The sequence below is a fragment of the Pimephales promelas genome, chromosome 22 (assembly GCF_988280905.1).
Source record: "Pimephales promelas chromosome 22, fPimPro1.hap1.1, whole genome shotgun sequence".
Lineage (NCBI taxonomy): Eukaryota > Metazoa > Chordata > Actinopteri > Cypriniformes > Leuciscidae > Pimephales > Pimephales promelas.
The window spans coordinates 15908603-15930954 of NC_142790.1; the positions used below are offsets into that span (position 1 = coordinate 15908603).

The window sequence follows — 22352 nt, forward strand, 5'->3', positions numbered from 1 at the left end:
TTGTCAAATTTTGGTCAAAACAAGTCAAAATTAAGACCATACTTCTGAAATAAAGTTGAAATTATGTCTTAAAAATCCAAAATTATGACATGAAAAGTCAAAGTGGTTTTTATCTTATACTTTAATTATTATGCGTAATTATTATGCATTATTATTGCTATATATATATATATATATATATACATCATTATGTGATTAATAAAGTGAAATTAGAAGATAATTTGTTTTTGTATGTTTTTTGACATCACATTTTGACAAATCGTCATATCGCAATTTTCACTGTTTAATCTTATAATTATGACACAAAAAGTGAAAATTATTAGATTAAAAAGTTGAAATTAAAACATCTAAATTGTGACAAAATGATGATAACTTAGTATTGTTATAATTTATATAATTTATAATTTCAAACTTTTATGTCATAATTTCGATTTCGTAACCTCATAATTATGAAATAACAAGTGAAAATGATCAGTTGTCATACTGGACTTAGGATGCCACATTACTTTTTATCTCTTAGTATCTCATCATTTCGACTTTTGTCATAATTTGTACTGTTTCATCTCTAAGACATAAACGATTATTAGCGTGTCATAACTTAGTATTTCAAAATAATGACTCAAATTGTTTTGACTTTTTATCTCATAATTGACTTTGTATGTCATCATTTATCTCATAATTCTGACTTTTAATTTATTTATTTTTTACTTTCATAATTAGGATTTTTTTCTTATGCAGCAGAAATAGTCTTATAGTGGCGCTTTTGCCAATGCACATACATCCAACGCACATGGCACCCTTTAGCATCAATATAACGCTTCGGTTATGGGTAGGTTTAGGTCTGGTGTAGGGTTAGGGTTAGACCACTAGGAGGCACTTTCTGGCCTGTATATATTTGCGTCTCATATTGACGCTAAAGGGTGCCATGTGCGTTGGATGTCTACGCATTGTCAAAAACGTCACTATATGACGCCTTGGGATGAGAACGGGCTAGTGTCACTCCATGACCAGAAAGAAAGCGATTGGACTTGTTCCTCTTTTGGCGATCTGTCACTGCTGGCCTTAATTTCTTAGCATGTGTGCTGTGATTAAAGGACCTGTACCCCTATGAACCACACCGATCGCTCCAGCCGTCCCATTCCGGTGAATTCTCCAGCTATGAGGCAAAACCTCCAGTGTCAGAATCCAGCCTGTGTCGACATTTACAGATTACTGTTGCCGCTAATGTATCTGTGCTTGCAGCCACAAGTCAAGTCATAATAATTAAAGACACGCTGCATCTCAAGCGCACATTAATCATGTTTTATATGGACTTTGAAGCTCTAATGGGAAACAGCCACTCATACGACTGCCTCTCCACTTTTATTGTGCTTGGACAAATTGTGGTGAGTGTATGCTGTATGGCCCATTTCTGACTGGCTTTTACAGGAAATGGCAAGAAGAAAAGCAAAAATAAACTGGAGTGAATCTGGGAGACAGTCGGCGGTTATACTGTCTTGATTGACTCGCCAGACAAAACAAAGCCTGATCTGTGTGAGTGCGATATGGCACAGCTAGATAATAGTGTCCAAGACATTACAGTTAAATTAAGTTAATCCTTTATCAACAGCTCAAATGAATTTGTTCACTTGGTTCCTTATAACTAAGTAATTATAGGAAAATATTTAAACGTGCGACATGGAGCATGTCAACCATTATATGACAAATTCTGTTTATTGGAAACACTGCCAAACTCTAAAAATTAGTTCCTGAAATGTATAAATGTCGGATAATTTATAAATAAATAAATGTAAATACATTTAAACATATAGTATTGGTTTTCTCTTTGCTTTACATGGAGTTGAATGAAGGATGTCTTCAAAATACCTCTGCATTCATTATAGGATAGCATCATCATTTTTTTAAGCGTTACACCTCCGCTTTCTGTCACTACGATTCTGTCTACATGAATATCTACAGTCTTGAGTCCACAGATATCTGTAGGTGACTATCATACTGTTTTTGCACAAAGAGCAAAGGAGTTACATTATGTCTTGTCCATAAAATGTGATCCTGCTTTTAAATGCAACATTAGTAGAAATCATTCCAATATAGATCAGTGCATTTATCATGTAAGGGAGTAAAGTATATAATAAATAATTTGAGCATGTGGTTTCGTCCTCCCTACTCACTCAGCTTATCAACAACACACTGTAAAAAAACGGTTTCATGATTTGTAATCACATTTTTTCTTTTGTCAAATCAACTTCGATAATTTATGTAGTTCAGATAACATAATATTGCAACGCATTCTCACCCCAAGGCGTCACCTTTGACCATGCTTCAATATTTGACGCTTTAGGCGCCCTTTAGCGTCAGTTACATGACGCGATCCTGCTTTTACTTTTACATTTCTACAGTAGGCTGATACCATATTGAAATATATTCAAAATCTATCAAAACAATTTAAAGTAACTGAACACCTACAGGTGTTAGTCAACCAGATGGAACTGGATAAATATTCTGAATGTTCTGATCAAATCTGACTTCTGACCTGTAATATTGCCTGAATCATAATCAGACACTGTTTGTTTGTACTCTTAACAGCTGTGCCAAGTTGAAAGTTGGTTAGTTTTGGGAAAAGTGACTTAAGTATTGAGAAATGTGTCCTGGTGATTGTAAAAAACGGTAAGAAGTCTGATTATATAATCTTTTGGTTATAAGTTTCACTTATGAATATGAACAAAAACGCAAATGTATTTATCATAGCGCCACCTAGTGTCCGAAGCATATGTGTGGGGGGTTTGTGAGAATGTGGAACCATCCCACCAATTTTGAGATCTCTGTAACTTTTAGATGACTTTTTTGTCTATTTACTGTTGTTTTTAACAGTGAAAATGCAATTAATAAATAGGCTTTGGATCGACCCCCTACACTGTAAACATGTATATGCTTTATCTAATCAATAAAATTGTGGCAACAGATTACAAGCAATATTATTAATTAAATTGAACAAATTAGAATTGAGTAATAATTAATCAAGTTATTTCTTAAAAGTTAACCATTTCAAATGAGTAATGTTTTCACCAAAAAATTAACTGAAAATATCGGAATAACAGACAGACGTCAAACTCTTTATTTTAAATTGCCAACATTGACCTAATGTTAGCAAGCAGAATCAATGAATGAGAAAACATTCATTTTAAAACAAACCTAAAACAAACACTGATCACCACAATGGTGACTTAAATGTATGTTTTTTTGTTTTTTAAAAAGGAATCTTTTTTTTTTTTAGGAATCAAATCAGTTTTCCAAGTGAACATGTTGCCCCCAAAGGGGGGCAAATTTAGTTCCAGACTAATTGGCTAAAAGTAAAAAAGGTTCCATTGTGAAGACCTCAAGCACCATTTGTATGCAGATGCACGTTGGGTTTATATTGTAAGTGTGTGTGACTTGTCCAAAAAGTGTCCAAATACTTATTGAGGCCACTGTATGTGTATGTATACATGAGTAAATGAAAAAAAGGCCTGCAGCCTGCTGAGCAGCGCTCATGTTTATTTGAAAGGCTACTACCGTTGAATAAATCTGCAGTCTGTCTGTCATGGTGAGCTCACGTTCTCAGCGCAGATGTTCACTCAACAGCACACTGAGGAAATGCTGTGACCCTTCTCTGTTTTAATCCTCTTTATCTTTGCTCTCTCAATCCTGCCTCACTCCAATGGCTTGCACAATATTTTGCTGGTAGTCAAAACAGAACTGGATTAGTTTATTATCTTTCAATTAGCTCTGAAACAGGCAATCTGCATGATCTCCCAGCCTTTCTTGTTCTCTGTAGACTTGTGAGGGTCAAAGTTCACATATTCTTCTGCTTTAGACAGACAGACATACATGTACACATGAAGGACTTATGCATTTTTAAAACCATTTTTTTTTAAAACAAATCATTACAGTCCCAGTTTTTTATTTGTATACATGGCATCACAGACTTCAGTAAAATAAAGATAGAATTCCTTTATTACAGAAAGATATTATTTACAATAAAATTAAATATTAAACATGTTCAGTACAGTCTAAATTTCAGCTCAAGGCATCTCCTGTTGGATGAGGCAGTATTTTAGCCAGGAGGATTTTTTGGAACAACAGTGCCATCTTGTGTCAGTCTTATTTTAGTATTGATTGAACTAACAGCAAATTCTGCAAATTCTGGTTTGTGAAGATAAACTAGCCTATCATTCAAAGTTTGGGGTCAGTAAGATTTTCCTTTTAAGGAATTTAGCAAGGATGCATTAAAGTTATCAAATGTGACAGTAAAGACATTTTTAATGTTAAACGATTTCAATGAATGCCGTTCTTTAGAACTTTCTGTTCATCAAAGAATCCTGAAAAAATGCATCACAGTTTGTCGCATATTTTAGTACATTGCTAGCATGAATTAGCGTGTTTCAAGTATTGTAGAAAGTTACTAGCATAAATTAGCATGTTAGTCTATTTTTAGCCAACTGCTAACAAGTTCTTAACACGTTTTAGCACATTACTAGTATGTTTAATAAATTGCTAGCATGAAATATCACGTTGCTAGCATGAATTAGCACATTGCTGGCTGACAGGTTTTTCACAATGCTAACATGTTTAAGCATGTTTAGACAATATAATAAGAAATGGGGTTTTTTAGCACCAAATTGAAGACTGAAGACACAATGTACTGGCTGCTGAAAATTCTGCTTTACCATTACTAGAAATAAATGTAAAAAATAAAAATTCTGAAATGTATAGTATTTTAAATTTTATTATTATTTCACAATATTACTGTTTTCTGTATTTCCAATCAACTACCGGTAAATGCTGCCTGACTGAGCATAAACTTCTATTAAAAACATAAAAAAAATCTTACAACCCCAACTTTCTTTCTTTCTTTCTTTCTAAAACCTTTCAGTAAACACAAACATAAAGTCAGTGTGCGTAACTGTGTTTGCAATCACTTTAGGGTTGAAAACTGAACAGCTTTACTGTGAGAGGATGAAATGAACAGAATGTAAACATTGGCAGAAATTATTACAAGTTCAATGACACCTGTCAGGTTAAAAATGTTATACCTGAAAAATCAGATATCATTCCATAGCAGCTTTTTAAACATAGATCCTTCATCTTTGACCAATTCCAGCATAAATATAAATATGGACCTTTTCATTAGTTTTATTACATTTGTAAAAAACGATCTAAACGAGTTGATTTTTTCTCTTGTTTCAGTCTCTCTATTCCGTCTACCTCATCTGCCACATATCCAGGAGGGTGCAAGAGATTGTAATAGAGTGCCAGAAGACCCAGTCCGAGTGAATTAGTAATCAATATAAAAAATAGAATGGGCAGGAAGTAGTCAGTCCCTTCAGACTCTGGCTTGAGCAGATACAACAAAATAGGTGCAGCAAGATTTTGACACACACTGACAATATAATACACAGTCATGGGAACTCTGGTGTTCACTCCTTTAATGTTAAAGAAGGTAAAAACCAGGATAACTCCAACAATGGCTCGGTAAAGATGTTCAAGGACTCGTGAACTGCAGAAATCCGTCTTTTCCACAAATGCCCAGGTGGTTCCCACAAGCCATATCAAGGCCATTGCTAGAGTACTGAAGGGGGAAAGCATGATGAAGAGAGTGAGGCAGAGGATTCGAGAGGTTATGGTAAATATTTTGTAGAACAAGTAGACAGCTGTTGGGATTCCACATGGCATCTCATTAATGTGAGTTAGAGAGCGCCGTAAACACCGCCGATAATCCACCGTGGCCCAGGCTATGTTGACGAAAGACACAGCCATGCTAATGTCTTAAAAAAAAGAGAGATTTTATTTCATTACAAATAAGTCCAACGCATTCTCATCCTAGGGCGTCATATACTGACGACAATGTGTATACATCCAACGCACATGGCACCCTTTGGTGTCAATGTAACACACTTCGGTTATGGGTAGGTTTAGGTCTGGTGTAGGGTTAGGGTTAGACCACTAGGACGCACCTTCTGGCCCATATCTGCATCTCATATTGACGGATAAGAACGGGTCTTTTACACTGATGTAGACATACACTCTTGAAAATAAAGAGTGATAAGACAAAGTCAAAGTCAAAAAACATTTTTGGTTACACAAAGAACAGTTTTTAAAAGTATCCTTTTTTTTTTCTTAGTGTAAAGGGCAATTTAATAATTTTATTTTTCATTTTCAATCTTACATTCCATTCCCTGGAGCCATTTTTGCACTATAAAGAATCTTTTGTGGAATGGAAAAGTTCAATGAATGTACCTATAACATCTAGATTCTTCTTGGAACCATTGATGAAACACAAATGTTACTTTTTCTTTAATCTTTTTTAAGTCTAGCATTAATTTAAAATATAAATAATTAGTAAAATGTTAAATGTCTTTACTGTCACTTTTGATCAATGTTTCTTTGTTGAATAAAAGTATACATTTCTTTAAAAATAAATAAATAAATGCTACAAACCGCAGATTTTTTAACCATTGAGACTGTGGACATGTTGGAGAAAGGTACTATTAAAAGCTTTACAATATTGTGTTACTCCCTTAAAATAAACTAATTGTGTTACTTTCACACCTGGGCTGGGCTCCCTGTGTGTTTTTGATAACAAAAAAATAGTTTGACAACTGTAAAGGTCCTTTCACACCAAAAGTGAAATAAAAAAGCAATGCAAGTTCATTCCTGTACAGTAGAGGGCGCAGCTCAAATAATCCTTTCAACTGTGCTGTAATTATGGATTGCAGAAAAAAATAAAAAATAAAAATAAATAAAACACAAATGTTATGTTTATCTAAAGTCATTTGCTTATTGAATGGGATTTATTTTTAGTTAAAAGTAACTTGCATTTCTTATTTTTTAAAAAGTAACTAAATTTGCATTTCTTATTACTTGAAAAAAGTAATCTGATTACATAACTTGGATTACTTGTAATCTGTTACCCTCAACACTGACTGCGGAAGTGCACTTAATTATTGTATCTGTGCAGGACTTACATTGCAGATTAGATCGATGGTTGTGCTCCAGTATGATATAGACCTGCAGAACGAGTTGAGGAACGCTCTCCAGGAACGTCTCGAACATGCGGAGCATGCTCAGATCCGTAGCGAGGGCGAAAAGGTGTAACTGCTCCACCTCTTGAGTCTTGCCTGAACGCAGGGTTTTAAAACTCTTCTTCAGGAGATGGAAATACCTAAGAGTAAAAGATAAACCAAAAGATTAACTCGATTTGTAAATGTTTGTATCAGCGTAATAAAAACGAATAGAATTTTAACAAGTAAAGAAGCCCATGTGTGGAGATGTTATATGTTCATTTCCTTCCTTTTAGCCCACATATGAATCATCAGTCATCATTTTTCTCACCCCCATATCTTTTCTGAGCTGGTTTCTGTCATGATATATATATATATATATATATATATATATATATATTAGTTGTGACTTTTTATCTGACAATTGACTTTTTTCTTGAAATTGCGAGTTAATATCCCGCAATTCTGACTATTTTTCCAGAATTGCGAGATATAAACTCACAAGTGTGTGTTATAATGTCTGAACTATGACATGTAAAAAAGTCAGAATTGTGAAATAATTTTTTTTCCACTTTTTAATTCTGTGCATTCCTTTCCAAAACTGTGTCTTACTTTATGTGAAAAACAAAATTAGGCATTTAAAATCAGTGTTTTTGTCTCAGTGTTGTTTTGGACCCCATTGACTTTCATTGAATGAACAAAAACAGCTGAAACATTCTTCAAAATATCTTCTAATTAATTAATATTGAGTCATATTGACAGGATGAAGTAGCATGCCATTACCTTGTAAAAATGCCTATCTGCAATACATGTATCCCGATTAGATGGGAAGTGGACAGACCATTGTCAACAACTTCATCATTTTGCATATCATCTTTGAACCATGCATAGCTGAATATCTGTATGCAAACAGATCCGACCAGAACAAACAAAAGAGTCAGTGCGGCCCAGGTTGCATGGCCGCCTCTAAAATACTGCACAGATAACACCAGGTCTGATACAATGTCTCCTAAATAAAATAATAATCCAAAAACGGTGCATAGCCATCGAAAAGTAGTAAATCCCCCTCCAGTAGATGTCATGATTGTGATTTGGGGCATTTGATGAACGCTGATGGCAGATTGTGCTTGTTAATGCTGAATATGTAGATAGACATTTGGTTCCTGTCAACGAGAACAGCTGCTTGACTCATTCCCTTCATGTCTTTATCCAAAACTGATAATCTACATGGAATGAGAGAGAGAGAGAACAAACGGTCAAAACATTGTAGAATGTTTTATACCTGAAATACTCCTGTGAATGAATGAACCGGCTTATTGATTCAGTTCTTTAAGTGCTATAATTTCATGTTATCTGAATGTGTTTCTACTATCTATTTATGTTTTGCACTTTGTCCAGTACAAGCCACTATAAACAGTGAATAATGAATGCTAACATTATGTAATGTGTACAAAATGTGCAGCACACTATCAGAACTAGCACATTTGGTTTCAAAAACACTTAATAATATTCTGACTGAGTTACATCATGTGATCAAAAGTACATTTTCATTGAAGTCCTGAAATGTCATTTTTATGTTCTCAAACTATTTAAAAATGGATTGGTAACACTTTACATAAGGTTTAATTCGTCAACATTATTTCACTGCATTAGTTAGCATAAACTTACTCTGAGCATAGCCATTGATTTCCTGAGTCAATAGCTACCGTCTGTCATGGTTACCAACATTCTTTTGTGTTCAACAAATGAAAGAAACTCATACAGGTTTGGAACAACTTGAGGGTGAGTAAATGATGACAGTATTTTCATTTTTTGGTGAACTATCTATTTAACTAATGTATTTACCTAATGTTAAAAAATAAACCTTATTGTTAAGTGTCACCATTAGACTTTTATGTTTATGATTTTCTTATTCTGTTTTATCATGCAAAGTACTTTCATTTTCAAAGCGTTTTCATTGTCTGTGAAATGCTATAAAAAAACAGGCTTGTCTTGCCTGTCACATTTACCTAATAAATACATATTAAATGCTGACATTTACTATTCTTAAGAAAACATCCTGAAAGTACATAAATCAAGTACTTACTGTTAACATGTTGTGTTTTGAAACAACATTTGACGTATACATCAGGAAAAAATGTATTTGCTAAGCCTTCTTATACTTCTCAGTAGCTATCAGTTCCAATTGTAAGTCCCATTCAAAACTTACCAGAGTTTCCATTCTTCGACGTGCTCCGTTGCAGTGACGACGCGTCTCTGCTTTCTTGATACTGTCTCATTTCTCATAATTCAGATGACGGTTTGTAAACCACACCCATCTGAGCTAATCATACAGTTACTGCGTGATGTAATACACACCAAATACGTCTACATTGCTGGTGGACCAATAAGTTAGCACAGCAATTATTTATTCCCTGACACTTTGAAAACAGAACCAAAAGAAGAAATGTCTGCCATTCCTACAATTATACTCTCAGTCTCAGCCTTTCAACCAGGAAATAACTGTGCATTCAGGTCATAGTTTCTGATCTGAAACTAGCAATTGACTACCATCTAACCACATCTTGTCAAAGTGCTGCTCATGTGGGTTTGGCCATTGTCAAAAATGAAACGCAGGAAATGCCTGCTTTGGTATGCTGCTTTACACGTTTTACAGTAAGGAACAGACTTCCAAGTAACTGTAATTCATGTTGCAAAGGCTTAAGTTATTTCATACCCTTATTAAAAGCAGGTTTTCACCATTTGTACACATTGAACCTACTGAACCCATCCACAACTAAGAACAGATATTTAAATACAGGAATATATTACATAGCCTAATACATACATTTTATATTGGACCCTTTTCACATTTCGAGGGTTCTTGAGGCAGAAGAGGGTTCTCGTTTTCTTATATATATATATACCTGTATATATACATACACACTTACCTACAGGATTATTAGGAACTATACTAATAATGTGTTTGTTTGACCCCCTTGACCCCCTGACATGGTGCATTATCCTGCTGGAAGTAGCCATCAGAGGATGGGCACATGGTGGCCATAAAGGATGGACATCATGGACATGGTCAGAAACAATGCTCAGGTAGGCAGGGGCCTAAAGTGTGCCAAGAAAACATCCCCCACACTATTACACCACCACCACCAGCCTGCACAGTGGTAACAAGGCATGATGGATCCATGTTCTCATTCTGTTTACGCCAAATTCTGATTCTACCATCTGAATGTCTCAACAGAAATCGAGACTCATCAGACCAGGCAACATTTTTCCAGTGTTCAACTGTCAAGTGGTAGATGAGTGGTACCCGGTGGGGTCTTCTGCTGTTGTAGCTTATCCACCTCAAGGTTGTGCGTGTTGTGGCTTCACAAATGCTTTGCTGCATACCCCGATTGTAACGAGTGGTTATTTCAGTCAAAGTTGCTCTTCCATCAGCTTGAATCAGTCCGCCCATTCTCCTCTGACCTCAACAAGCATCAACAAGGCATTTTCGCCCACATGACTGCCCCATACTGGATGCTTTTCCCTTTTCACGCCATTCTTTGTAAACCCTAGAAATGGTTGTGCATGAAAATCCCAGTAACTGAGCAGATTGTGAAAACTCTGACCGGCCCGTCTGGCACCAACAACCATGCCATGCTCAAAATGGCTTTTATTACCTTTCTTTCCCATTCTGACATTCAGTTTTGAGTTAAGGAGATTATCTTGACCAGGACCACACCCCTAAATGCATTGCAGCAACTGCCATGTGATTGGTTGATTAGATAATTGCATTAATGAGAAATTGAACAGGTGTTCCTAATAATTCTTTAGGTAAGTGTATATACCTCTATTTATTTGTATTCATTGTATTCACTAGAAAGGGTTCCCTGCTCCTCTCTAACCACTATAGGCCCTAGGCCTGAGAAAGAATCAAACTTGCCCTTTAATCCAGCCCAGCAGAAGGCGCTACTGCAACTTCTGTCATTGTATAAAGTGTCTAAAATTGAAAAAGAGGATAGAAGAAGAAAGACAGAAGTAGGCGTTAAGACTGACGTGCCTGCCAGATAACAATAGTGAAGACGTGTTCCTCACTCACACACACCAAAAGTTCTCTCAACATCCACCAAGATGGGAATCCGAAAAAAGAACAACAAGAACCCACCGGTGCTCAGCCACGAGTTTGTGATCCAGAACCATGCGGATATTGTGTCTTGTGTTGCTATGGTGTTCCTGCTGGGTCTAATGTTTGAGGTGAGAATCTACTTTTATTTCATTCATTCAATGTTACAGCATTAACATTGACAAAGATGACAAATCAACCTGATCAGTGTTTCTATAAGAAACCTATAGCGGATCTTTCTTGTTCTGTCACAGTCTGAACAGATCCTTTCACTTCCTTTAACTGCAAATGAAACGGTTGACGTTACCTTTTGGTTTTAACTTTAATGTGCAGAATTTGTACGTTCTTTTGCATTTCTGATTCATATAAATGAATCTTATACCGCAGGGTTTAGCCTATTCTCACGCTCATGTGCTAACGTACTGCCTTACTCCTTAATAGTTGGGAATTTGATTCAAAGAAACATGATGCACGAGAGAGAGAGAGGGAGAGACCGAGATATGAATCGCCTATGAAACGATTTAAGGAACTTTAAAACCCGCGAGATGAAAAGCACGCGCAAATGTGTTACATTTAAAGAATTATTAACCGGAATGTTTCAGACTTGATTTGTAAAAATGATTACGTAACATTGTGGCTGCACTGATACTTTTACGCGCAAATAAAGTGTTACGTGGCAATCGGAGAATGACTGAGCGCTGTCATCGGTGCACAGCAGCTGGAGGGCCACGATTTGCGATACCCAAATACTTTTACTGAGAGCAACTTAGTGATTTTACACTATCAGCCCTCATTTAGGAATGCTAGTTTGCAAAACCGTTAGATTTGGACGATCGTTTTCTGAATATCAGCGCCAGGACTGGTGCATCATGGGAAATGAAGTTTACAGCGCTGAAACGGATTTGGTGCTCTTAATGGGAATTTCTAAACAGATGTGTCTTGAGTAATTTATATCTTGAATTATATGTGCATGTATGTACTTAAAGGAACAAGAGGTTGCCCAACAATTATTTCTGTGACTGGCTTACCCTCATGTTGCGTAAAGGGTTAGTTTTACAAACAAACAAAAATTGCAAACATTTTTACTCGGCCTCAACTGTTGTTCCAAACCTGTAAGATTTTATTTCTTCTGCTGAACACAAAATAAGTTATTTTGAATAATGTTCAAAATAATTCCCAGACAGCCATTGACTTTCAATGACAAACGTTGTCAACTGTCTGGTTACAATCATATTCAAAACACACCCTTTGTGTTCAGCAACTCATACAAGTTTGGAACAACTTGAGGGTGAGTAATTACATTTTTGTGTGAACTATTCTTTTTAAATCTGCATGGCCTATTTTCTGTAACACTATTCACTTGTGTTGTAAACTTTATTTTCCATAAAAAAATATGTATAGTGAAAGAGACTGGCTGACAGGTGTCAAGTCTATAATGACCTGTGTCTCATTTTAGAGTGAAATATTCATTCATTTGTGTATTGACTGCCCTTTTATGTTTCTTTCTATGTAGATTACATCAAAGGTAGCAGTTTTGTTCATAACTGTGCAATACAATGTTACAATTCCAGCAAATGGTAAGTATGTGGTAAATAACCTTTGCATAGCTTGAATATAAATCCTTTTTTGTTTATTTATTGTTTTCTGTCAAATTTGTTTGTGTGCTATTTCTGTTATAATAATTAAAACACATCAAGGTTAAACAGAATAGTTTGTTCCAACAAGGTGTTGTCTAGTAATGAGCTGATGTTACACTTGCTGTGGCTGTTCATAAGTTCGATAAAAAAAAAAAAAAAAATTACATGTGTTTGCTTTATCATGATTCTCTCCTTATATTTTGCAAGATTATTGCTCAGTTCCAAAGGCTCAAACAATAATTTGTAAAATCAACTGCATTGGCTCTGTTGTTCATTATCTTTCTTTTTGAGATTAAACAAACAAATCAGATATCAGTTGTCTATACTTGATTAAATCAAAAAGCTAGCCATACTGAGTGTGCATGCATGCTTATGCTTATGTTTTGTTTGTATTGTGGATTTTAGGGGGTCCAGAGGAAACACCCGTGAATTACTTCCATTATGGTCTGAAAGATGTGGCCACAGTCTTCTTCTACATGTTAGTGGCCATTATCATGCACGCCATTATTCAGGAATATGTGCTGGACGTAAGTATCCCGATGTGAATAAATATGCTTACTGTGGCTGAAATGTTAATAGCATTTGTGCATAAATGTGAAAGGGTTAGTTCACCCAAAAAGGAAAATTATGTCATTAATGACTCGCCCTCATATCGTTCCATGCCTCTGTTAATCTTCGGCACAGTTTAAGATATTTTAGATTTAGTCCGAGAGCTTTCTTTCCCTCCATTGAAATGTACACGGTATACTGTCCTTGTCCAGAAAGGAAATAAAAACATCATCAAAGTAGTCAAAGTGACATCAGTGGGTTAGTTAGAATGTTTTGAAGCATCAGAAATACATTTTGGTCCAAAAATAAATACTTAATTCAGACTTAATTCAGCATTGTATTCTCTTCCGGTTCTGTTGTCGAGCCGCGTTCAGTGACGCTGCTAACGTGTTATCAGTGCGCCCAAGCTTTGTTTACAGTCTGAGGGAGACCCACACTGTAAACAAAACAGTCTTCGCAAACATGTCTTAGGATTTCAACACATAGGAATTTCGGAAGACTTGCATTTTTTTGCCCAGCCATATTTATTTGAACCCGTGAACTCGTGAACACGGTTTGACAACAGAACCAGAAGACAATAAAATGCTGAATAAAGTCTTAGTTTTTGTTATTTTTGGACCAAAATGTATTTCCGATGCTCCAAAAAATCCTAACTAACCCTCTGATGTCACAAGAACTACTTTGATGTATTTATTTCCTTTCTGGACAAGGACAGTATACCGTGTATACATTTTCAATGGAGGGACAGAAAGCTAAAATATCTTAAACCGTTCCGAAGATGAACGGGGGTCTTGCTTGACGAGTCATTAATAACATAATTTTCGGTTTGGGTGAACTAACCTTTTAATGTGCATCTTAATAGTGTTTTGGTGCAACACTAATTAATACTAATAAATGTTTTGATTTATGCCATTTACGTGAATCCATGACTGTTCAGAAAATCAACAGAAAGATGCACTTCTCCAAAACCAAGCATAGCAAGTTCAATGAGTCGGGGCAGCTGAGTGCATTCTACCTCTTCTCCTGCGTGTGGGGAGCCAGCATTCTAGTCTCTGTAAGAGCTTCACTACTCTGTTTCATAGAAATAGGAGCTTATGTGCAGGTTGGTGTTTATAGCCGTGTCTGAAGTGTTCATTTGACTTATTCTGCTTAATCTGAAGGAGAATCTCCTGTCCAATCCCGTCAGCCTGTGGGACGGCTACCCGCACACTCTTATGCCGTAAGTACAGCTGTCTGTGCTTCTGTGAAATGCAGACTATTTTTAAGGTTAGTCACCCATCAATAACAAATTCTGCCATACCCTTATGTTGTTCCAAACCCATAAAACTTCAGAACGCAAATTAAGATATTTAATGAAATCAAAGGATTTTTGGTCCCTTCATTGAAAGTCTATTCACCCAAAAATGACTCCTCAACTTTCATAAATCGATTGTAAAATAAATCATATGAATCAAGCAGTTTAATGGAAGTCTTCTGAAGAGACACAATCAGTTTTTTATTTACATATGAATATTGATCAGTGAATGTACATTGAAAACTCAATTTTGGTAATTGGAAGCTCAAGCGTGCTTTCTTGACGCACAGGAACCAATGAGGTTCATTCTCGTGTTTTACGAAGCACATTTGAGCTTTCGCCAGAGCCAATGAGGTTTGTTCTCATGGGTCAAGCATGTACGGTTGAGCGATCTCTTCAGAAGACTTGGCTTAAACCGCTCGATTCATATCATTTTAGGAATGTTTTGAACGGTCAGAGTTTTGAGGAATAGCCTTGCAATGGAGGAACAGACATTTTTCAGATCTCATTACAATTGGTTTGGATCGACATAAGTAATTAATGACTGAATTTACATTTTTGGGTGAACTATCCCTTTAAAAGCTAAGCGTGTTTAAATATGAAGAAATGAAAAATGCTAATTAATGGTGGGAAAGTGATGGTTGTTTTTGAAGTGGGCCATAAAATGAAGGAGGTTCATATTCCACGCTCTATAAGATGCATCTTCTTTTGTAAACTGATCTGCTGAGCTGGTTCGCACCGAGAAGACGGTTCAAAAGCTGTCTCAACGCTCCTGATCAAATTATCTTGCATTAGTCTACCTCTAATTCTCTCTCCTGATTTTTGTAGAACTACTGTATGAAACGCACAGCTAGCAAACGCAATTACCATTGACATTTGATTTCCACGAGTCGTGGAGATGCTGAAGAAGTTCCTTGTCTTGTTTTAGGTTCCAGCTGAAGTTCTACTACATCTGTCAGCTCGGCTACTGGCTTCATGCAATCCCCGAGCTCTACTTCCAGAAAGCCAAGAAAGTAAGCAAGCAAAGTCAATGTAGTGTTTCCAGTGTTGAGGATGCACTGAAACCTTATTCATGCATCCTGTTATTGTGACGGGACCAGTTTCCTTCTCCAGAGGTTCCTTTGTTTACCAAACTTTTACTTTACGGAAATTGACGTGGCATGACTATGTTGTCTTGTTTTATTTTTCAGGAAGACATTCCTCGCCAGCTTGTTTATATAAGTCTTTACTTGGTCCAAATTGCAGGAGCCTACATTCTGAAGTAAGCAATTCATTTTTCATGTTTATTAATTATAAACAGTTGTCGGGGCACATTTTGGTCTACAACATAAATTGCACACGTTCACGGTGTAAACATTTTCATTGAGGACTAGAGTAATGGCTGCTGAAAATGTAGCTTTACATCACAAAGAATAAATTATCATTTAAAAAAATATCATTTTTAAAATCAAAAGCAGTTATTTTCAATTGTTATAGCATTTTACAATATTATAAGGTTCTTTGTTCTTGCTTAAATAAATACAGCTCCGATGAACTTAAGAGACTTCTGTTTAACATCAAATATTTTGATTGGCTCTTATTGCGCCTGGTTAGGACATGGTGTAAAGTTGACAAGACTGTCATTACCAAAACCATGCTGAGTGTCAATAATTACACTTTTCAAAGACTAATAATGTAGTAGTTTCACTCATGTTTAAAGCATTTATGTATTTCCAGTCTGAACCGGTTGGGCCTGGTGTTGCTGGTTTTGCATTACTTTGTCGAGTTCCTCTTCCATGTTTCCCGACTCATTTACTTCAGCAATGAGGAAAGGCAGACCGGGTGAGTGTCATTCATTTGACACAGCAAGTCCAGCTAATTGTCACTTTAAATGATTTTTACTATGCAGACATGAAATTACAAATGAATATCAGCACGATTCTGCGTTTGCAAGGATGTTTGACCTTTGAAGCCTTTTGTGTATGTTAACAGGTTTTCAGTGTGGGCTGTTCTGTTTGTGCTGGGCCGCTTGTTGACTCTTTCCCTGTCTGTTCTTACTGTGGGCTTTGGGCTGGCCGGAGCAGAGAAACAGGGTCTGAACATCGCTGAGGGAAGCTTTAATGTCCTGTTTGTTCGGTAAGCAGAGTGATCTTCATCTTGAGTCACGAGGACGGCTGAAGTATACTTTGGGGTTTACACATCCTCACTGGAATGAATAGATTAATCATGCAAATGTTTTGAAGCATTTTGGATTGGTCTTTAGCAACTGCGGTTTGTATTTTTTTTTTTTTTTTTTTCAAGAAGCAATTTTTAGCACCTTATTAAAAGCCAAGTGCCTTACATGCGACATGGTTGAATTTATGTAGAGCTTAGAAGTAGAAAATTCTAGGAATTCAAATGGTTTGTACTGCACAGGTTATGTTGTATTTACATATTTTTTTTAAAGGGATAATTCACCCAAAAATGAATTTACTCACCCTGAAGTCAGGTGTATATGACATTCTTCTTTCAGACGAATACAATTGGAGTTATATAAAAAATAACCTGGCTCTTCCAAGCTATATAATGGGAGTCAATGGGTATATTTTTTTGGAAGTCCATCAAAGCGCATCCATTCATGATAAAAGTGCTCAACACTGCTCCGCTGGGTTAATAAACGCCTTCTGAAGTGAAACGACGCGTTCGTGTATAAAAAAATATAGATAATTAAAACTTTATTGACTAAAGTAACTAGCTTCCGGCAGACGGCGGTACACACCGATTTACGGCTGAAGACTAACTCTTGAACTTTGCGCACCACGTAATGACGAACGCGGTTGCCCAGCCCTGTTTGTTTGAACCGCGTGAGGCGTCAAAGCTTGCGCTACTCCTACATCAAGGGTTAGTCTTTTGGCTGTAAGTTGACTTGCGTATGGCCGTCTGCCAGAAGCTATTTATTTCAGTTGATAAAGTTTTAATTATGGATATTTTTCTTACACGAATGCATCGCTACACTTCAGCCGTTTATTGACCCGCCAGAGCCGTGTCGAGCACTTTTATTATGAATGGATGCATTTTGATGGATATATTATATATTCAATCTTATTAAAATTGGAAGAGCCAGGACTTTTTTTTTTTTTTTTACTATAACTGTGATTGTATTAGTCTGAAAGAAAAATGTCATACCCTTAGGATGGCTCAAGTTGAGTAAATCATGGGGTAATTTTAATTTTGGGTGAACTATCCCTTTAAATCTGATTTGGAGAGTAAGAGATGTCAACATAGTAATTTGGGCCAAAAACAAAACTTGGCGTCATATATAAAAATGTGCTAGTGTCCCAAATTTTCCATCATAACATGAATATGTAATCGCATTGTAAGCTCTTCTACTGGAAGTGGACGTTTTGGATGGACGTGATTTAGTTAAACACCAGATGATGGAAAGGTAATGATGACCTTTTGCTTGTATTATTGTTGGATTTGTAATGGCTCTGTTTCTCTTAGGGTGACTGTCCTGGCTGCAATATGCACCACTCAGGCTTTTATGATGTGGAAATTTATCAACTTCCAGCTGCGACGATGGAGAGAACATGCACAGACTCAGACCTTAAAAAAGAAACCATCGACTTCTAAGAGCAAATCAAAGAAAGGTCAGTATTGGCCACTTGAGATTGAGATCTGATTCTTCTGTTCCAATTGTGGTTGGGCGATGTGACCAATGAAGTTATTTTTATGGTCACTTTTTTTTACTAATATTCAACTGACATGCATCTAGTTTTTCTCCCAACTGTTTTTTCACTTAAAGGGATAGTTCACTTTTCAAAAATGGGAACCAAACTGTTCAAGGTCCAAAAGACAGTTTCAGTGCAAACTGTTCAAAGGGCTTTAAACGAGACGATGAATAAGGGTCTTATCAAGCGAAACGATCGCTCATTTAAAAAATATTAACAAAGTTAATTGTTAAGGTGTGTCCATCAGCGTGAGTATTGTGTTGAGTTCTTAAAGGGATAGTTCACACATTAATGATCGCAATTTAATAATAATTCATTTAATTAATAATCACCCTCATGTCGTTTCAAACCTGTAAGACTTTCTTTCATCTTTGGAATCCAAATGAAGATTTTTTTTTTTTTTTTTTTTTGATGAATTCAGAGACCTAGACCTAGTTGTCTCCATAGACAACTCAATTGAAACTTTGAGGATTCAAAAAGTTCATAAAGAGATCGTAAAACTAATCCATATGAATTGAGTGGTTTAGTCCAGCATTTCTGGAGAAATGATTACTTTATATGATGAACAGATTGAATTCAGGCTTTTATTCACCTAAAAATTCATCAACTCACACATCAGTTGTGGTAAACGGAAGCTAAAGCATGTTTACTTGACGTGCGAGAACCAATGAGGTTCATTCTTGTTAAGCAGCACGTTTGAGCTTCCACAAGAACCAATGAGGTTGATTTCTAGGGATGTCCCGATCCACACCATCGGTATCGTGCCGATACTGGCCCAGAACCCTAGATTGGAGGGGAGAAAAAAATCTGATCCAATACCTATCCAACAATGCTTGAATATACCATTTCCCTTGATGCGACATCCAGTTAAGTGCCACAGCCTGCAGATTGGGCGGTTTTGCAATCTATTTTGCGTGCAAAAAGTGGGTTTGGGCAGGTGGATAAAAATTGGGGTGGTTTCGGATCAGTTCAGCGGGTTTTTGTAGCACTTCAGATCCTTCTTTCGGCGAACCTCTGTTAGGGAAGGCAGTCTCACTCACTCACACAAACTCTCAACAGACACTCAATCCCACTACCTTCAGTGTACCATAAACACGGTTTTGCAATCTGTCTCCTCAGGTTATAAACCGTAGGCTACACAAAATTTTGATGCATATCCAAGGAAGGGTTTGTGCAGAATGTGGAGCGCGCACTGCATGGCACGGAGCGCGGGCGCGAACACTTCCGTTTTCCTTTCAACAGTGGAAACAACTTAAAATACTTTATCATTTCTGGTCATACAGAAAATAACCTATTTATATATAACTTTTTTTTGTGTGTGCAAATTAAAATGTTGGTGTTCAACTTTACGTTTTAAAAATACAACCGTTAATTTTTCGTTTTACGGGTTAAAAAGGACAAACAAATGGACGCAAAAGTAAACTGATCAATGGGTAATTTTAAAGCTTTTTATTGATTAACTTTAAACCTGTTGGTAGCTTGAAGTAGCCTGCCTGCCTTTTTTTTTTTTTTTAATTGTTGCAAATTGCGGTCTTTCATAATCAACTGTTGTTGTGGACTAGCTATATACTGGAGAAGTATTTATTCTCCATTTGAGTGAGATGTTTTTAGGTTGCTAATTGAAGAAGTGCTTCCATATATTTAATTAGGCCTAGGATTAGTTCAAGAATAAAATAAAAATATCGGTATCGCAAATAGCCAAAGCTGCGGCATCGGTATCGGAAGTGAAAAAGTGGTATCGGGACATCCCTGTTGATTTCTTGTGTGACGCAGAAAATTTGAGCTTCTGCGAGAACCAATGAGCTTCCGCAATGAAACCAAATATTAAGAAATGTATTTAAATAATTTGATTATGACTACATATCTTTCTAGTTATGCCAAGCTCTAAAATATTTTATCGGGTAGAAATTTGAGTGAGTGAGGGACGGTCTTCAAATATTGTGAACTGTGAACATATTTACATACTTCAATATACACAAAATGGCAAAACCAGAAGAGCCTTTATTCCAATCTGGAAGCTACATTCTACATTTAATCAGTAAAGTACTTAAGGTTGCACTGTATTGTGAAAATAGGGTTGTATTTAAAGGATATTGCTTTTATTAAACAAAAATTCTATCATAATTTACTCACCCAGATATCATTCCAAGTCCATAAGATTTAATAAAGCCTGAGAGGTTTCTGTTCCTCCATTTAAAGTCCTGATAACCACAAGTTAAAAGATCCAAAAAGGTTATAAAGGCTCGTAAAAACAAATCCATATGAATCGAGCGGTTTAATCCAGGACTTATGATGAGATTTGATTTCTTGATATGATGAACCGATTTAATATAGTTTTTCATTTACATCTGAAGGATTATCGACACGTGTACATAGAGCACATGGTAAACGTAGAAGCTCAAACGTATGTGTGTGCTCTTGATACACAAATTTTTCGTATCTACCATATGCTATTTTGATGTTTGTCGATCATCATGTTCTAAATTAAACCACTCGATTTACATCGATTCAATTTATGATGCCTTTATAACCTTGATAGTTACCTGGACAAATGAATTGTCTTCATTTGTGTTTTGTAGATAACCAAAGTGTTATTGGTTTGGAAAGACATGAGTGTGAGTAAATAACAGATTTTTGGGTGAACTGTCCCTTTAAGCAAATTCATTAAGCGCCATTTTTCCGCTTGGAGACGTAGTCACTGATATATAGGGATCTAAACTACAAAATGATCTGCTAATTACTTGCGTCAAGCCTCTTCTCATTTGTGTTTGTCACAGCCAATGGTGTGAACGGATCTGTTGGTGCCAGTGGAGCAGATTCTCCCAGAGCGAAGAAGGAGAAGTCATCATAAACCACCCACATTCCCAGATTCTGTACTGGATGAAATCAGCCTGATCATTCCTCTCCCTCCTTTCCGCTCCACAGTTTGTCTGTTGCCCATTTCCCCTCTTATTTATCTGAAAAAACTCTGCAATATGGCAACTTCCTTATCCTGCTCTTTGATCCTGTAGGATGTTGAATGCTGTATTTCACAAAGCCATCAAACCAGTATGTCTCTTTGCAAGAAGGGCTTATGGGAAAAATGTGGCTTTTTTTCTTCTTTTATTTCACCTACATTTGTTTCCTTTTTCCAAAGGTCCCTACGCTCTCTGCTTTATTTGCTTTATCCAAAACTATGATTCAGCCATACCTACAAATAAAAGCTGTGGGGAAAAAAGTAATTTATTTTTATTTTTACAAGTGCCTATCCATACATCATTTTGACAAATCAGAGATGGTTAATCCAGTATTTTAACTTTGTTTGAAATCAGGGTTGTATTTAAAGTTTTCTGAAGCCTCACAGCTTTTTTTCTGATTCTATCCTATGCATTTGGAACCATGTCTAATGTCTCTTCATTATGTTGTTGTATAAAAGCATTGTCACACTTTTTTTTTTCTTGTTCAAACATTCATTTGATGCCTTTTTTAAACAAATATGGATTCCATTTGTTGCACTGGTCAAGCTAATAGTGTAATGCTTCACAAATGTTGTTTATTTAGCAAAGGAACATGTCCCTGCAATGTGCTTTAGATTCTACCTTTTTAATCTTGAACTTTGCACAGCTGACTTTGCTGTCCGGTGTAGATGACACATGCAAATGTCAAATCACAAGTGTCATTCCATGAGAATGTGAGCATGTGGTCAAAATCTTAAGGAAAAGTTCTCAGACATATTTTTCATAGCAGATAGTTTCAGTTTAAGAACAACAATACTCTGAGAAAGAAGTTAGGAACAATCATTCTCACCTTTCTTTTACCCAAGTACAACAAATTAGAAAGACAACCAGTGAATACATTAATAAAAATGTTGTTTTCATGGTTATTTGCCCTTATTTTACTGTATTTGTCAAAACATGACTTGCTATTTCTGCATTTGTTTATTGCATTGTACTCTGTAAAAAGTGATCAGTTGACTTAACTTGCCAATGCAGTTTATTTAATTAATTTTAAGGCAACGGGTTTCCTAATATTTTTTTAACACTTGTCAACTTTTTACAGTGT

The 22352-nt window shown here is 36.1% G+C and overlaps 2 protein-coding genes across 3 annotated transcripts; one reads left to right on the forward strand and one right to left on the reverse strand.

The window, feature by feature from the left end:
* Window positions 1–4878: 4878 nt before the first annotated feature.
* xkr9 (XK related 9) lies at window positions 4879–9588 on the reverse strand. Of its 2 annotated transcripts, none has more exons than XM_039666708.2 (4): window positions 9250–9588; window positions 7824–8263; window positions 7005–7201; window positions 4879–5804 (listed from the first exon to the last, which is right to left on the reverse strand). In XM_039666708.2, exons 2-4 carry the CDS (start codon window positions 8138–8140, stop codon window positions 5176–5178), a joined length of 1143 nt encoding a protein of 380 aa, XP_039522642.2. In that variant the 5' UTR covers window positions 8141–8263; window positions 9250–9588; the 3' UTR covers window positions 4879–5175. The 2 variants fall into 2 exon arrangements, with proteins under 2 accessions (XP_039522642.2, XP_039522643.2); XM_039666709.2 differs by having other exon boundaries at window positions 9127–9259.
* Window positions 9589–10914: 1326 nt separating this feature from the next.
* On the forward strand, window positions 10915–22173 carry tram1 (translocation associated membrane protein 1). The gene is made up of 11 exons (XM_089125779.1): window positions 10915–11273; window positions 12656–12719; window positions 13185–13306; window positions 14266–14382; window positions 14489–14547; window positions 15551–15635; window positions 15813–15883; window positions 16339–16443; window positions 16594–16737; window positions 18085–18230; window positions 21089–22173. The coding sequence occupies exons 1-11, from the start codon at window positions 11151–11153 to the stop codon at window positions 21160–21162; spliced, it is 1110 nt and encodes a 369-aa protein (XP_088981905.1). The 5' UTR covers window positions 10915–11150; the 3' UTR covers window positions 21163–22173.
* Window positions 22174–22352: the final 179 nt, after the last annotated feature.